At 34.5% G+C, this 18,798-nt stretch overlaps 1 protein-coding gene across 1 annotated transcript in view; it reads left to right on the forward strand.

The window, feature by feature from the left end:
• The window catches only part of LOC118186185 (uncharacterized), a 131,573-nt gene that overhangs the window by 31,327 nt on the left and 81,448 nt on the right, over window positions 1-18,798 (forward strand). Inside the window, exons 2-5 of the mRNA XM_035356249.2 lie at window positions 6,761-6,949; window positions 8,023-8,066; window positions 9,112-9,189; window positions 18,303-18,347. Coding sequence (XP_035212140.1) covers window positions 6,761-6,949; window positions 8,023-8,066; window positions 9,112-9,189; window positions 18,303-18,347 — 356 coding nt within the window. The remainder of the gene's footprint in view (window positions 1-6,760; window positions 6,950-8,022; window positions 8,067-9,111; window positions 9,190-18,302; window positions 18,348-18,798) is intronic.

Below are 18,798 nucleotides of genomic sequence, written 5' to 3' on the forward strand. Positions count from 1 at the left end.
ACTGTAAATTACTGCATTACAGTATACTTCCTCGGGTTTCATCGAAGATACCAAAATCACATAAAATCTATGAACTCAAAACATTATTAACCCCTTTAATGCACAAATAAAAGAAAGTGGTCTTTTTTCCGCCAATTTGCATTTTTGTTTTAACTCAACTTCTTTTAACCTCTTTCTTTAAGTCAAAATTGTAGCGTATATATTTTACTGCATTCATATCTGGAAAAAAATATCTTGAACGTATTTACTCGCGTTCCGAAAATAACTTAATTCATACTCTAGTTTACTCGGCTGAATGCATTAAACATTAAGAAATTGCAAGAATAGAAACAAATACTTCTTAAATTAACGCAATCTAAGGCATTTTTTACTAGTATTTTTAATCAAAATCTGTAAGTCTTGAAAATTTAATTGATATTCGGGTCTATGAAAAGTTTATAAAACCATGCTTAATGCTTTAAGTATACACACATTACGTTTAGAAAAAATACGTATTTTACCGAACCAAGTAAAAAGGCTCTCGAGAGACAACTTGCAAAAGTAAAGTTTTTCGAATTCAACTAAGCTGTCGCTTGGATTCGAACCAATTACATGTTAATCAATGTTTGGTAGTAGTGTAATTGTTAATCAATTACACTACTAGTGCACGCCTGTGGCAGTTACTTATAGCCTTAGATTGATAAAGACACTGTAAATATAATATGTACGAAGGTTAAATTATTCTTTTCACTGCGTTTTTATAATATATTTATTTTATGCATTATAAAATATCGCAAAACTTTTGTATATAGTAATTAATCAATTTAAAAAATAAAAATAACAGTCGGTGCAAAAAACGTATAGATGTCTTTGAAAGCGTTTTCCTCCTATAAAATAAAAAAAAATCTTCTATGCCCTTTTACGTTTGACAATATGACACCGATTTAAACATTGGAAATTTATTTTGTAAATACATTTCAGTTAAGCATTTTTTGTATGAATGATAAAACAGTACCATAAATAAACATTATAAGAACTTAGAAAACAAGTTACATTTCAAAGGGAAAAACTTGGATTGCTGTAGATTCAAAATAAAATTCTCTTGATCTCAAATTGATATAGATTCCTCTCGTTCAAGAATAACATGTTTTTCCTCCTAAGGAAAAAGGATGTTGCCCTCGAAATCCATAGTTTTATTTAAGATTTACTTCCGTATAATTTTTTTATCTAATTTTCAATTTGCTTGTTTTTCTTTCATAATAATTTTATGTTCCTGGATTCTTATTCATAGCTGTTAACGTTTACTTCAAGAAAGATAAATATAATACAGAAAATGCTAAACCGGTAAGTGTTTTGTGTCGCAAAATATAAAACGATTTGAAAAAGGAAATCGAGTTCTAAACAAGAAAAGTATCGTCTGTCACCGAAGCTTACACTTTAAAATCAGGATTATATCCTTATAAGAATTTCAACAAATTCGGGATTAAGTTCGGAAAAACAGTTTTCAAAATTTAAGGAAAAAATTAATACATTATTTTTTCTTGAAACTGGGAGAATAGTGACAATTAGATCAACTGGTCACCATTTGGTCGTTTCGGGGGGGGCAGAAACCTTTCAAGCTCCTCAGAAAATCAATGGCTAATTTGGACAGCTATAAAAATTTAAGTTCAGATGGCCAGATTTGTCTAAAAAAACGGGAGAAAGAAAGCTAAATCCAAAGTAATAAAATCGGCATTAAAACACAGTGGTGGACATGCATTTAAATGAAGGTGCATGTCTTCCACAAAAGTAAGTAAACTGGTCGTTGTTGTAACTATAATTAATATTTTTAAGTATATAAACAATTCAAAATACACTCATGTCCATAAATTAAGGATAATTCGGAGTCACGCGGAAATCGAACTCTAAAATAAATATATCACCTGTAAAATCACTACACACATCTGCAAGAATCATATGCAAATTTCAGAAAGTAACCAGATGACACCGATGGTACGTCACAATGACGAGAGTGTAAGAGAGTGATATATAAGGAATACAGGCAAAGAAGTAAAATTGTCGCAGGCGCTTTATAAGCATTTCAGTGCAATAACCGAATAGTTATGACACAAAGGATGCATTTGGATGATTTTTTACGTGATAGAATTATCGGCCGTCTGGAATGTGGGCATACCCAACTGCAAGTATCAGACGAACTTGGAATTGCCCTGAGTGTCATCTCCAGGCTTTGGCAACGATTCCAAGATGATGGTAATATGAGTAGACGTTACAGCACAGGTCGTCCCAGGGTTACAACGCCGAATGAGGACCGATATTTGGCAGTTACTGCCAAAAGAAACAGGCGGAGCACAGCCTCAGACCTGTCTCGTCAGCTCTCTTCAGCCACTGGTACGACAATTTCAAGGCAGACCGTGTACAGACGCTTAGGGCAGATTGGTCTATGTGCTCGTAGACCTGTCAGATGCGTTCCACTTACTGCAACTCACTGTCGCCTGCGGTTAGCCTGGAGTAGAGAGCATGCATTGTGGACACCGCAACAGTGGGCTTGTGTGATGTTTTCCGACGAGTCCAGGTTTAGCTTTCAGTCTGATTCTCGCCGGACATTCATAGGGAGAGTTCCAGGTACCCGTTACCACGAAGAAAACATCATTGAACGACACCGTTACGGTGATGCAGGAGGGCTCGTTTGGGGTGGAATTATTCTGGATTCCAGAACTGACCTGCATGTTCAAATTGGAACCATGACAAGCCAAATCTATCGGGACGTCATTCTGGAACAACATGTACGTTTGTTTCGGGTCGCCATGGGCGCACAATTTGTGTTTAGGGATGACAAGGCCCGTCCTCACCGTGCAAACATCGTAAGCGAATCCCTTCAATCGGAGGATATCACCCGTATGGACTGGCCAGCATTCTCACCGGACTTGCATCCAGTAGAGCACGTGTGGGACATGCTTGGCCGACGAGTTGCAGCCCGTCAACCTCCTCCTACATGTCTACCGGAACTTCGGAGAGCTTTGCTTTTTGAGTGGTGTAATATCCCCCAAGATCAGATCGATAATTTGATACTCAGCATACCTAGGCGTTGTACGGACTGTATTGCATCATATAGTAGACATACAATGTATTAACAATCATACCAACCATGTAATATTGGTTTCTTGTATATAGGTTTTTTTTTTGTAATTTGCTCCAGGGAGAAAAATTCTCTAATTTTTTTAATAATATCAAACATATAGCATCTTTTTTTGCTCTTTGCCTTTTGTTTAATAAATAAGCTTTACAAATAAGTCAAATTTGTTTTGCTTCTAACTCTTCCTTTGCCTGATTTTGCATTATCCTTAATTTATGGACATGAGTGTATAAGTTGAAAACATCAGCATAACTACTGAGAATCTGAAAAAACATTATATTTATCAAAACAGGCACTCTAAACATATTTTAAAATGCGACCTTCATGCTGCTCGGAAGTGATAAGAACGCATAACAAAAGAACATAAAACCTCAAGAATTGGAAGTAATGGGGAAGGAACACAGCATTTAATGAAACGCTGAGTTGAACCAAATGATCGCCAAAGAATGGGATAATGTTAATAGAGATATTATGAAATATATTATAATAAATTATTATTTTGATAAAAGTTATGCTTACTGTTATTGAGAATAGAGTAAAAGTACTATATGTTAAAAACATTCTTAATTAACTCTCTAAAATACCACATTTACAGCACATATTTAGATGTCCTAACAATTTTGGGAGCCACTGTATTGTAAGATAAAACAATGTACATAAAGGGAATAAAATTTCGCATTTACATGGCTGTAAAAAACTAAATATTTACCAAAATGATGTAAAGCATTGAATGAATTCTTCCAGGCAGAGCATTTGATTCTGATAGAAAATCAATCATTTTCAAATTGCGTCGCTAGAAGGTAAAAGTTGCACGCAAATATGAACTAATAGGAGAGGAAAAGGAACTCCAATCACATATCATAAAATCGTTAGTTAGCATGAAAAATGAGCAGCTTTACCTAACTTGTAAAAAAAATCTGCTGCTTTAAATTTATATTTCTTCTGATTTATTCGGCAGTATTTCTTGTGCGTTGTTCCCCTTTTACAGTTGTACACTGTAAATAAAAACCTGTACCACAGCTTCTGTTGTAATTTTTAGACTTCAGATCTATTGGATTTCTCCCACTGTCGCAGTAAAGCAAAGGCGTTTATGTTTCTCCTAATCCGAAAGGCACTCTAGTTGAGATCCGAAGAGATTATACTGCGTAGATTGTTGAAAGATTATGGCTTATTGCTCTTTCAAATGTAACCTTCATCTCAAAACAGCTGCTAGTTAAGTTAAGTTTGGCCAGGTTCATATTACAGAGCACACGAGGGCTATCTGCCCAAGTAAAGAGCATTTGGAGAATGTTAAAGGAAACTGGCTAGTATTTACATTACACAAGGGAGAATTCACGAAAACTAGCCAGTTAACACTCACCTGTGTTCGACCCCTTATTGCCAAGTTTTCAACGGTCTTAATCATTCGTCTGCTGAAAGGTGCAATATAAGGCTGGCATCGACTACAATTCTCGATTAAAACTGTTAAGTCAAAGTACTGATGTTTCTTTCTCATTCAAATTACAATATTTAATGAAGAGTAGCATACCTGTGACTACGAACAGAGTATGTATAAGGTATTTCTCCCGCCTTCTTAGCATGCCTTCGTAGTGTAGTGGTATGAACACTGAGCGCGTATTCCAGATGTCCATGGTTCGATTCCAGGCGAGGGAGTTGCTCATTTTTCAAGTCTCCTGCTTCGAAATAACCTAATGTCTCTACATATATATCAAGACAATAAGGCCTAGACTCGCCGAAAAATTACAGCTTACTCCTAATGAGGAAAGAGAGGATTAGAGCTTCTTGAATTGCGTGCGGAATCTCCATTGCCCAGATTATGCAATTATATATGCTAAAACTCATTGTAAAATTGAACGGTGTTCGTTAGTTCATAAAATTCAACCATCCAACTTCATCAAGAAAATACACAACAAGGGCTTTACATTATTTCGATGAGAAGGGAGCAACTGTTGCACATATCTCTGTCTTAGACAGAAGAGAAGAATTTGATTAAGAATCTTTTCAAATACGCTCGTAAATTTTCAGAGAGGTTTAGCCTCAGTGTGAGCATTCTGTTAGCGATTGTGTAAGGATCTTAAGTTTTACTAACGTTTATTTTATTTTAAATCTTTACTATCACTTCTTATTTTCTACTTCCGGCCAGAATTATAAGCGTTAACTTATTTATGCAAAATTTGTCTGGCGAACGCCAAGTACTTAAGTTGTGGCTTTTTGCCAAGCGAGAGAGAGGAAGGAGTTAGACGAAGCAGGCCGCTTGCCTTAGAAGTTTCACTCAGTTGCTGGTTGCCTTCCAGGCCAGAGGTTTAATCCTCTTGATAATTTTAAACGTATTGTAGTGTTAACAGTTCTCTGTACTACATACGGCTTCCTGTTAATATAAGGCCAATCTTCCATGTTTATTATTTCAAAGTTAAGTTATAGTTTAGTTATATTTTTATATTCTTACGTTTAGACCACAAGTAGTGGGTCTTTGTATTCCGAAGTACGGAAAATATTGTAAAGAGAGAAAAATAAAGGGTTTTGTATACCCTTCTTGTGTATCCTGTCTACTTCCCACAGTTATTGAACATAGCTTTAGTAAGCTCTCTGTTCCGAGTCAGGTCCTTGCATGTTCCCAAAGAAAGTAAGACGGAACATTGAACCTTGTACTGAATATTTCATCTTTTTCTAGTGTTGTGTCTGTATTTCATGGCAGATTCCTTACCAGTCAGTTTCATTCTCTTCCTATTTTCACAATAAAGTCTCTGTCTCATGAAACTAGGGGATAAATTTCTATAATAACCTTGTGCAGACATTAGGAGTTTTTGGAAGCAGAAGAGATGAAAAATGAGCAATGCCATCGCCGGGACTCGAACCACGGACCTCTCGAATACGCGTCGAGTGTGCTGACCACTACACCACGAAGGCATGCTAAGAAGGCGAGATAAATATCTTATAACCTGATATTCCTAAACCTTTCTTTTTTAATATTAGTAGCGAATAACGGCATTTTAGAGTGTGTATCTTGTAGTTTAATGGTTAGCAGCACCTCCCGTTAGAAAGTGGAAGATCCATGGTTCGAGTCCTTGCGAGGGCAAAGCGCAAAGCTGATGTTTCCCGATCCTCACTTCAAGAAAAACCTAATAACCTCTACAAAGGTGTACAAACTAAAATATGCGTAGTAACTCGTCACAACCTATATTTGGTCGACTAGGTTCTGTCCGTTCTCTCCATTCGTCGCTTAATAGGGAAACAATGTCAGAAATTAAGACATCCCTCCTACGTTCATCTTGTGATGTGGATCTGTTAAACCTTTCTAACTGACCTACAAGTAATTTCCGCGAACTGCTTGAACATTAGGGCACTATATGCTCAAGGAAACAAGTATTAGATATCGAAAAAATATGTTCTTAATCACACTGAAATGAGAATGAATCTCGGGATGAAATCAAATACTTCACTGCTAGGGAACTTTATTATTTACTTAAATATGTAATTAAAATTTTATTTTTCATGGATTTCAGTATGAAAAATATGATGAAAATTCCGTACAAGTCATTGGTTAGGAGGTCCGGCAAAATGCACATTCTGTGAATCTTTATGTATACTTTATCACTTACACAAAGACGAGAAAAGTATATTTAAAATGTAAATGTTTTCCTACTTTAGGTTACGACGAAACTGCTTGTGAATACGATGGAGAGTACTATGAAAACGGCGAAGAATGGAGCCCTGATGCGTGCACCTCGTGCAAATGTGTCCTTGGAAACTCCATCTGCGACACAGAGGAATGCCCTCCTATAGAGTGCAAGACCCAAAAGTACATTCCCCTCGGAAAATGCTGCCCCATATGCGTCGGTAAGTCTCACACTTATCTTATACATTACGAGTCGTTGTCATAAAGGGTTATCTCAGATAGTATCATTATATTTTTCTTTTCATTAGACTACTATATACTTTCCAATCGTGGTTTTATTAATTAGGTCTAATTTAGCTAAAGAAGACCAAAATGCTATGCTCCATGCAAACCTGAATGTAAGTAGAATTAAAAGGAGAGCGTGTTTGACAGATTAAGTAGTAAACGCAAGTATGGATATGAGCGTAATATAGTTTTCCCAAGACACGTCGACAGCTGATGATTTGAATTGGATCCCCAACAGCAAAAACCTTTTGATTTTGTGCTGCGGAAACTGATTTTGCGCCGCATTGAATAACAGAACTAAATTGGTGTATGTGCAAACCTGAGAACATGATGTGTTTTACGCGATACTCAGCCATGTTGATTTTATGTTATAGGATAAAATTAAGAAAAATGCAAAACTGGTTATAACCTAACGAGGAAGTACGCAGTTAAAAGGTGTGTTCTGAATTTTTTTTTTTTAAATTTTTTGTTCGTTCTTTCTCTTTTAACTTGCATGTATCTAAGTCGGATGGCCTCTTTTAGTTAAAAGGATCGGCAGGTATTGTTTGACATAAGCTTGTGCCGTAAAGTGTATGAAGGAAAGTAGATTATTTAGATTAATTTATCATAGTTTGTGAATAATGAAAGAAATTTTTAAGTCCTTTTCCCTTTAATATGTTCGTGTGAAATATTATTATTTAATAAAATATTTTGCTTAAAAAATTTGTTCTAAGACAGTAGTAATTTGGATAGCAAAATTTTTATAATTTAAAACTTAGGCAAAATTCTAACTTAGGTTTACACTCACCTCCATTTCTAAAGAACAAGTACAAAGTCCTTTTCATTCAAGGTCTAGAAGATAGATTTTTGGTCTTTAGAAAGACAGAATTCATATGAGTAATCTTCGAGATGGATAAAATTTTTCCGCGCAATTATATCTATTTAGAGTTGAATTTTGTCTAATTTTAAAATTTAAAATGACGTACTTTTCTTCTACATCTAAAGTTTTCATACTTTATTCATGTTTTAGAGGATGAAGAAACTACAGAACCGGAACAAACAGTACTACCGCAAGTAAGTTTTCCTTCTCTTTAATACTTTGCATTTTTTAAACATTTTCTTTGCTGAAATGAAAAAAAAATGTTACTGAATAAAATCTTACTTACTTACTTTTAATCGAATAACTCGGACAGTGGATTTCATGTACGAAAAGTAAGCAAACATTATGTTTAGTAATAATGTATTGTGCCTTTGCTTTTATATTCAGACATCAAATATTTTAAATAATTCATGACGTTCTTCACTTATGATCTCTTTATGGATCACATATGGTGATCCATTATCCATTCCCATAGAAGTTCGAATGCATTTTTCAAATTCCAACTTACCAAAACCTAAAGATCCTACAAGCGGTCCCAGAACTAAAGGTGTTACATATAAAGAAAAAGGTCTAAAGAACAAGTTCTTTGTACTTGTTCTTTAGAATTGTTAGGAACCAACTTAGGAAGAAAAGGCTATACCATATCGCATCCCCCTCCCATTCACCCTTTGAGAGAGGGACGTAAGGAAATAAAAACGTTTCCGACGTGTGCTTTTGTGATGAGGTAGTTGATGCATCTGACAAACACTTAAAGACTCAACTTCAAATCCCGGTGAGGGTACAATTGAGTTTTCAAGACTTCCTACTAACAAAACATTTTTCGGCACTATGGTATAATCAAAATTGTATATTTTCTTTATAATTGTGTAAGAAAATTCGCCATAAAGAAGGATATCTAATTCTATATTATATTCCCAAAGTATATGAGTTGTAGAAACATCTTTCTTTATGAGGCGGAATTTCAGAACTTATTATTTTTGACAAAGAAAGCATAAAGTTATTCAACACTGTATGAAATAGCAATAAAATTTAATCTGTATTCATCACCAAGAAAGAGGCAGTTGCTTAAAGTACAAAAATAAAATAAGATTAGGAAAGAAATATGCCCCTAATATAATGACAGTTCTTGCCAATTAAAATAAAATCCAGGAAACTCTAATTTACTATTTTTTTTAATTTTTTATTTTGGTTAACTCTTATATGAAATAACATATTTGATGTTGTTTATATTTATTCTAGGGGCCAGATGAACCATCTGAAGTACCACGAGAAGCTGTAGAAACTGGTTATCCCATTGTGCCTATTCCAGGACCACGGGTAAGCATACCTTAAAAGTAATTATTAAAGGTTTAAGCTATAACTTTGTTACCAATTGCTTTGTGAAAATTTTGTTCGATGAAGTACTGCTCAAAAGCTGCTTTGCACATACCTTCCTTGTTTCGATATCTGAAGCATTCAATTATAGAAGCAATATCCCCAATCTCCACAGGAATCAAACTCGCAGTATCCGTGTAAGCATCTAGCGTCTACGACTATTCCATTTATAATAAAAGTATATCAAACACATTGTTCCTACGAAATATATACTAATAAAATATGTAAACTTAAATTTAGATCAATAAGATGCATTAGAATGTGAATAAGTAATAGTACTTTTTATTTGCTGCTGGTAAATTTCAAATGCAAATCTACATCGTAAGAACCATAAGAAGCAAGCGAGGTAAAAGGTAATTCACCATTATTTGTATTAGCACCAAAAAATATCACAAAAATAATAATAATAATCGAATAATGATAATTTACAATTATTTGATTGTATCTATTAATGTATGTATTATCTATTATTATTGGTTGCTAATGGCTAATATAATCATTATACGGAAATGCGTTCCTTATGATTACAAATTAAATTTTATTGCTTCAAAATTAAACATTCTGCATTAGCATTATTATATTATAAATTTTAGGTGAGTGTAGCTTTTTATCTCATATTATCAGTACATGAATAATGATTCATTCTTTTCATTCCTATTGGCGTATGCAAGCGATTAACCAGTAATATTACTGTAAGCGTATTTATGGAGTTAAACATTACCACATGGCGATCCCGAAACCCGTCTGACCAATGTCGCTCTAGAGGTGCTTAAGTGCCACTTTTAAGCCTTTGGTTTCCATTACATAAAATTAATCTTATGATCATTTTTATATATAATGTAATTGGAAAACACTGGTAACTGGTCACGACTGAATGTACTCCATCTGTCGCATGGGCTTGAAATTCCTTCACAGAGAAAGTGTTAATTAGTTAATGACGCCTCCGCTCTGTCTGGAATGTGGCTAGAAGTATTTCCTGCTGCCGTCGAAGGGCAACACCCTCTAAACCAATGGTAAATCTCTGGTGCCCTTGTCTGCTGTCAACTATCAACTAAGTACTTAAAAATAGGTTAGGATTTTTTTTAGAAAAAAAGGAGTTCCATACATATGTATAAGATTGCACTTTATATCGTTCCATTTCCCCTTCTGTGCAATTCAAGTTTGGAAACATAAAGATTAAGAAGCTTGTTCCAGTTTTTTCTTCGCGTAATTGCTTATGGGAGAAATGCCGAGTTTCTTACAAGGTTAGTTAAAAAAGTGAAGATCACAAAATTATCACAGGATACGGATCCATGTCAAGACATTAATGGCAGTTGTAAAATTAGCTAAAGAAAGTCCTATACATTTCTGGAGATGTAACAATTTAGTTCACGCAGAAACAGATGCCTAGCTTTAGAAAAAGAGCGTTTCAGTAAAACATTTAAATTTGATTTTACTTCTCTTATATATTTATAGATAAATATGTCTATAATATGCACTGTATTACGATCTTATTATAAGGTATTTCTCCCGCATTCTTAGCATGCCTTTGTGGTGTTGTGGTCAGCACGCTTGACGCGTATTCGAGAGGTCCTTGGTTCGAGTCCCGGTGAGGGCATTGCTCATTTTTCATCTCTCCTGCTTTAGAAAAAATACCTAATGACTCTACAATACATATAAGATTACATGTAATCAGTGTACTACGCTATATTCTATGTGAATTTGTCTGATATATCTATACAGAGAAGGATAGAGCTATAGTTATATCACATAAACATGTGGCTAATCTCACTTGTCTAACCACATCAAAACATGCTCCCAAATTTTATCATAGCAAGAGTACAAAATTGCGTCTGTAGTTGGCATGAGTTTGATATACGTGACAGACAGTACGACTTCGCTATCAATTTAGCCCAATATTGAAGAAAAACACCCCGGGGGACCGGCCCAGAATTAAAATCGATCTCTTTTCAACTACCATCAAACCACTGGAGAGGTTCACAATATATATTGAGTGTCCTCATAAATGTTTTTAATTCAATAAGTAATTTGGAAAGTTTAAAGATGGCATTAAAATCTTATTTACTGAACGGTACCGGTTGTACCCTGTCATTTCTCATTCTGATAAAAATTTGGTGATGCTGCAGATGATTCTTTTAATAACCGTATAAGGTGTTTCTCCCACTTCCCTAGCGTGCCTTCGTGGTGTAACGGTAGCATGCTGGGCCGGTATTCCAGAGGTCCGTGGTTCGATTCCCGGCGAGGGCGGTTGCATATTTTTCATCTTTTCTGCCTCTAAAAGAATCCTAATGACTCTACAACCGGATGTTCTTAGTATTTTAAATAAATCAACTGAATTTAATGAATTTAATCCGCAGAATAACGTAATAGAGTACTACAAGCACTTCGATAGGTACACGCTCTGTTCAGCAATCACGAACGAACGTTCCACTGTGCATGATTACCAGACGAAAAAGGAATGTAGATACCGTACAAGTTCACAAACCCTGGTGGCTTTTATTGGATGAAATTTTGGGTCTGACATTGAAGACAGATGGCTATACAAAATGAAATATAATAAAAATGGCCAGTTGACATAGCTCTTTATTCTTTGCATCGAGTTTTTGAAGAAAATATATATAGTTAAACTGACATCCATTATTCAGTAATGATATACACTCTTCTATATACAAAGGTCATAACTAGGAAAAAGGAAAAGCAGGAGAACATGCAAGTAGAACAAGGGCAAAGCTTAGAGCAGCACAGATGTCTAGATGCTACTTATGTCTAGATTAAGAATGATGAAGTTATTTTAATTTCCCATAAAGGGACAGGGTATCGATTTAATACAGTGAGTTACTTAAAAGTTTCGATTTTATTATGATTGGATAACTTCAGTTTTACTTTTGCCGTTATGTAATTACACGCGATTTGTGCGCTATATAAGAATCATATGTGTGTGTGTGATTATGGCAAAGCCTCGAGGGCTATCTGCCTAAGGGAAGGGATGCCTTCATGGAGGACTTTCTAAGGGAAACTGGCTCGTATACACGTTACACATGGTATAAACCACCAAAACGCCCATGCAGCCAGCCCGTTCGCGGGATTCGAACCTCGGACCGAACTACCAGTGTTCAGCGACTAGACCGCTCGGCCGCTAAGAATCATATGAAAATTCTTCTTGACATTAATATTGAAATTAAAAGATAATTTCATCTATAAATATCATTTATGAAAGAAATCAATCTGATTTGCTACGGAAAAGGTTAGATAAAAGATACGAATAGTTCTGCATATTACTAATTTAATGCATATGAAATATATTAAGGATTAAAATTAATGAGTAACGAAACTGAATAATTATAGTGATATTGTATATATATAAATAATATACAAAAAATAATACAATTCTAAAATAAAAATTGTAAAGGTAATTTGAAATTATGAGTGGTTGTTATAAATAACCTGTGTAATGAATTCTTACATGTAATAGGTTTGTTTTTATGTAAGGAGTATTGGTTCAGAATAGAGGTGTAGTTTTACCTCAGTTAGCAGCTTCTTTTACCCTCTCATGCAAGAAAGATGTAGCTATTAATGATTGAATTAAAATACTCTATTTTTAATAGAATTAATTTTTTATCATGAAATCTTCAAGGACAGTTACTTCGTAATTAGAAAGGAAGCTATTTCAAGTAATCATTCTGCCACATTATAAATCAACTGAAGCGTATATGAGTATGAGTAGTCAGTTACTACTTAACTATGGATTAATGCGAAAGTGAGTTCAAAATAAACTGCAGTTTTTATAAGATGTTACCGTACTTGTGATGTTAAAAGGCAAATTATAAATATGATGATCAGAATATTATAACTATTTACGTGCTGTTGCAATATATATCGAAAAAGTATACGATATAAAAACATTGTTTTAAAATTGTGATATTGTGTAATAAAATGATAAACTTTTAAAGCACTTTTCTTGATAAGCATCTTAAGGACCCGTAAGGTATTTCTTCCCCTTTCTTAGCATGCCTTCGTGGTGAAATGGTCAGCACGCTCAGCGTGTATTAGAGATGTCCGAGGCCCGGCGAGGGCACTGATCATTTTTCATGCCTTTTGCTTCGAAATAACCAAATGTCTCTACAGATTTTGCAAAAATAATAAATATTTAAAATTAATTGGCCTGAATGTTTGAAATTTTAGCAGAAATTTTGAAAGATAAAGATGTATGCGTCAATAATCAAATTTTTGTTCTAAAATTTTTCAAACTACGTAAAAGTGTTTTAAAATTTAGGTATATACTTAACTGCTGTGTTTCATAGATTATTGCTTTTTCCCTTTTCTACTGCTTTATCCTGAAAAAAGGCTTTTTTTTCACCTACATTTTCTGTATAACTAACTAACAGCTTTTAACTAAGAAATCCTTAAGTCTTAGCAATTTAATTATTTCCGATTTATATTCAAAAATTGATCGAATATACACATGAGAAAGCAGTAAACGGCCAAAGCATTCAACAAGTGCGCATTTGCGCACTTGTTGAATGTCCTTGTCCATAGTCTTGTCCATAGTCTTGTCCATAGTCCACTTGTCCATAGTCTACACTAGGGATGGGCAAACGTTTTCGGTCGCTGGCCAAAAATCGAAAAAAAAAAAAAAAAAGTTTGGCGGGCCAAGAAAAATTTTTCTAAAATTGTAAAAACAATATACAAATCTTACAATTTAAATAAGTTAATGAGATGAATGAAATTGCGATTTCATTTTTATAAGTTCCTTACATTGAGGTTCAAAGTGAGATGTGCTGATTCTAAGGAACGAGGCTAAATGCTCGTCTGTCAGTTTACTTCTGAAATAATTCTTTCTAATGTTCATAGTTAAAAACACTTCTTCACATATATAAGATGAAGTAAACATAGTACTGCTTTTCTGGGCGTGAGATATTAAATTTGGGAAACTTAATTTCGATAATGATTTGAAAAACTCTAACTTAGGCTTATTTAGAAACAACTGCTTAAGATGACTGTCAATTAATTCAAGCTGCAAATCTGACCTCACTGGTTCACAATTTGCGTTGAAAGGCATGGTAAAAATATCCAATTCTGTTTGAATGGCACTGAAATCTTTAAATCTTCGTTCGACCTTAAAATGCAGTCTTTTTCAAGCCATCTTCATGATTCTTAACGTTCTCTTCATTTACTGAGGGTATTGACTTTAACCTCGGGAAATGTTACAAGTCGTTCTTAGCTAGCTGCCCAGCAAACAGATTAAGTTTTAAGTTAAAATTAAGCTTATTAGTTAAGATTAAGATGTTTGTTTTGTTTTAAGTTAAGGTTAAGTTTTTTCTTAAAGGTCTAATTCACCTATATTGGAATCCTATATGTTTGCTCCCCGAGAAACAAATAACGCTTGTTGGCGCCAATCTACAACTATAACTAACAAAGAACTTTCGCTTTTAACACTTTACCGATTGAAAGCTGTCTGTGCTTGCTATTTCCGTCAATTTATATTTTGTAGAACAAAAATAGAGAAAGTACAAAGATTATCAGTTCTTTGGAAAAAGGAAGAAAAAAATAATATTTCAACAAAGTAGAAAAGAAGACGGATATATAATGTATAAATATGTATTTATTTTAATTTGCCTCGGACCGGAAAATTAAAATTCTATCCGCGAGCTGGATAGAACCTTCCGGCGGGCCGTAATTTCCCCGTCCCTGGTCTACACCAATGGCCTGCTCCGGACGCACATAAGCGCCCATAGGCTGCACCGATGGTTTTTGATGGACGCATATACGCGCCCGTAGCAATGAAAGAGTTAAATCGTATTTAAAATCATGTGACGCAAATCTCCAGTCAGCAAATTATTCTGGTGAGCAGAATGCGTTGCCTATTCTGTCACCCCACGCAACCCCCCTCACACCCAATGCCCCAAACGGATTTCAACACCAGTACTTTTCTATCCATGTCTTTGTTTTTTCTCTCGGTTCAAATGTAACCGAAAGAAATGATATTCAGAAAAATTACGTGAAATCCCGAAAAGAAATGCTGATAAGTGAATCGGCGGAGAGATGATGTATAACCAAATGTTGCGCAAATGAAATATTTTACTCTTAACGTGAAGCCGCTCAAACGGAAATGTGGTCAGTGACTGTAACTGCCATACCGAAGGGCCCGAGTTCGAATCCCGGAGAAGGCATGGATATAAATTGTCTGTGCCTTCATAGGAAGCAACGGTAGCTCACCAGTTTGGTGCCTCTATAGTAAAGGGACCACCACTTCCGGCCTTAGTAGTGACCAACGTCTATAAACGGCTAGAGCCCACCATTGGTAAAAAGAAACTTTTAACTTGACTAGAATCGTATTGGACGTAGACGAAATGGTACATATGTTACGGTGAAACATCGAAATCTGGAGAATGTCGACTTTCACTAGTGAATGTCAATATTCACCTAGTTGCTTGGTGTATGTCCGAGATATTTTCCAAATACTCTTATTTCTGACTTACACCGGTAAATGTCGACATTCACCATGTACTAATGGTGAATGTTGAACATATAGGAATATTATATTTTCTTCTCCGTAATTCAGTCGCGAAAAAACGCATTTGAGACTTAAAATAAGAACTTAAGAACATAAGAATTTAAAACACATAGTACATTCAAAATGAGAAAAGAAAATATTAGAAGTTAAAAACTTAATTATACAGTACCTTCTATATGAGAAAATAAAATAATAGTAATAAAAAACTCACTAAATTATGTGATTCAAATCTTATTCATTGCAACCACTTAAACTATTATGACACTTTATGACCTCTCTTTTTTACCTACACCAGAGCATATCTGTGATTGTCGACATACATCGGTGAGGGTCTGAATGTACAAGAGTGTAATTACAATATTCGATCTTTCACCAACGTATTTGGTGAATGTTGACATTCTCCGGTGAAAGTCGACATTCTCCAATTTCTTTCTTTCACATATACATATAAAAATCGAGTAAATACGAAACATATAAATGGTGCTACACAATATTCAGAACAACATACTATTTCTTAGATAGGCATTTCACTCTGCCAGAGCGGAACAAGACACTCTTCTATGGAAAACACTTTAAATTAGATCCTTTCACTTTTAGAAATAATCTTAAAAATATTGGCAATATAGATTGCAAAAGTAGATTGTTAAACATTATTGGTTAGTATTTCAGCCTTGATATGTTCCTCATAAGTATGAATTTAAAATTAACACCAAATTAAGTGTCGTATGTCTTTCATCAAGCTTACTTTAAAGAGATTCCACAATAACTCATTCGAAATTTTAAAGCGCTAAGAAGCGTTATCTTTTAATCAAAAAACAGGGACTATCTTAAGTAAAAGGAATGTGAGGATGTCTGAACACTAATTAACAATTTCATGTTTTATACATAATGTTAAGTTTTCATTTTCATTCAAAGAAAGACTTCTGAAGTAGTAAACACTTAATTTTAATAAAATATAAGTGAAGACAGATACTGCGGATAACAATAAATTCAGATACTTCTTGTTCTGACGCTATTAAAAGTAATGTCTGGTAAAACAGAAGGAAAAAATTAATCAACACCTTATATGATTATTAGATATTCCGGTGACAGATTTATTATCTGCCATCGTAAAAATCTATATTGCAAGTTCAAAAGTATTCAAAAGCACTCGTGATTCAAATTAGGTAATATATCTTAGTTACATAAATTACTTATATCTCTTAGTGATATTACAGTGAACTGAAAGTTTCATGAAGGCTGTTTATGAACAGCAACAATGCACCAACCAGTTATTTAATGTTTTGGATCTTTACTGATATTTTTCTTTTCCGTTTCTCTCGCAGAATGTAAATGAGGTAGAATCAGACAAGGAAGGTTTTGTAAGTTTAATTCATAACATGTTCTGACTCTTGAAACTACGTTACTAGGTTTTTGCTAGGTGAGATAAGATCCATTCTTCGGCTTTGCATTATAGCGCCGATATTAAAATACTTACGCCAGTTAGATCTATGAGCCAACTTCGCGTTAAATTGAATTGTGTAGTCTGACTACGAGCTTAATTTTAAGTTTGAACTTAATTTACTTTACAACGCCACATGTGGTTGGCTGAATTTACTTTACATCGCCACATGTGGTTGGCTGAATTTACTTTACATCGCCACATATGGTTGGCTGAATTGTAAGCACGAGACGTGCATTTAATTTCCAGTTCCGAGTTAAAAAAAAGGGTTTGTTTTAAAACCTTAAGACTTTCTAGTTAAGTTCAGATATAGCGATAATTCGCTTAACGTCCGTTAGGATGTTGATACTAGCTTATGCTGCTAAAATAAGCCAAACTCTATAGTAATGGCAAAGTTTGTTAGGGCTGTCTGCCTAAGGAAAACTGGTTCGTATCCCTGTTACACATAAGGAAAACCACCGAAACACCCACGCAGCTAGCCCGAACCCAGGTCGGAACTACCAGTGTTCAGCGATTTCAGCGGTCGGACATTGGTCGGCACGGTTAAGTATTCGAACGCAGCTGCACTTTAACACGAGAACAAAGCCAGATGATTCAATCTCAGAACCAGATTAAGATTGAATAGATTTCAAAGCTTTTGATATTTTCAAAAATTCACTGTTGTGACAACATTTTACTAAACTTTGCCATTAATACAAGCAGATTTGTAATGATAATATCTCCTACTTTATTTAAACGTTTAAATTACTAATATATGAAATTTTCGATAATACATCACGATCCAACAGTTGTAACATCTTGCGTATACTGTGGAATATATTACCTGTAGTAAAGACAACGTTCATGCTTTTTTATTTTCTGTTTTAAAGTAGGCAACATTTTCGCAAACATTCATACTTTTATCTTTGAGAATCTGGATTATTATCTCTTTTATCCTACTTTTTACTAATTCTGATCACGCTAGACTGTATGACGTTTTAATGCATGAATTGACGAAGGAAACTATAAATGATTATATTTCGAAATGAATTACAATAATTAACTTTTTATTAGTCCCATAGGAAATGCTTTTATAAAGGACTTTACTTTTTTTTACCATAGGGTGAACCTGGAGAACCCGGAACTCCTGGATACCCTGGCGAAAGAGTACGTATAATTCTTCACTTACTGAAAGTCTCTGTTATTATCTAAGTAAATATCTATCAGGAAGAAATCACATTTCTTACTATCCTATTTTTAAAGATACAGACATGTACGCTTTTTTAATATCTTTTTGCGTCTTTCTATGTACTTTGCTGAAATGAAAAGGCATATTAATGTAGATAAAATATTTCATAATAGTAATAATTTACCGTTGAGGTACTTTTCCGTTTTGCCGGCGCAGGCGATAAAGTCGCTATTGCCAAACGGAATGTACAACTAATACCAAACGTAATATCCTGGCTGGTAACCTTTTTACGCCTCATTTTCAAAACAAGCAGCAGCCATTTCTAATCTGATTGATTGTTTCTTTCAATACTGGCATACAATTACATAGAATTTTTACCAGATAGTTCAATTTTATGCCCTAAGGCCATTCGCGGTAATTAAACCAATT

Source organism: Stegodyphus dumicola, chromosome X2 (assembly GCF_044657685.1).
Source record: "Stegodyphus dumicola isolate Sdum_Otavi_A_Nest chromosome X2, ASM4465768v1".
NCBI classification, from domain to species: Eukaryota; Metazoa; Arthropoda; class Arachnida; order Araneae; family Eresidae; genus Stegodyphus; species Stegodyphus dumicola.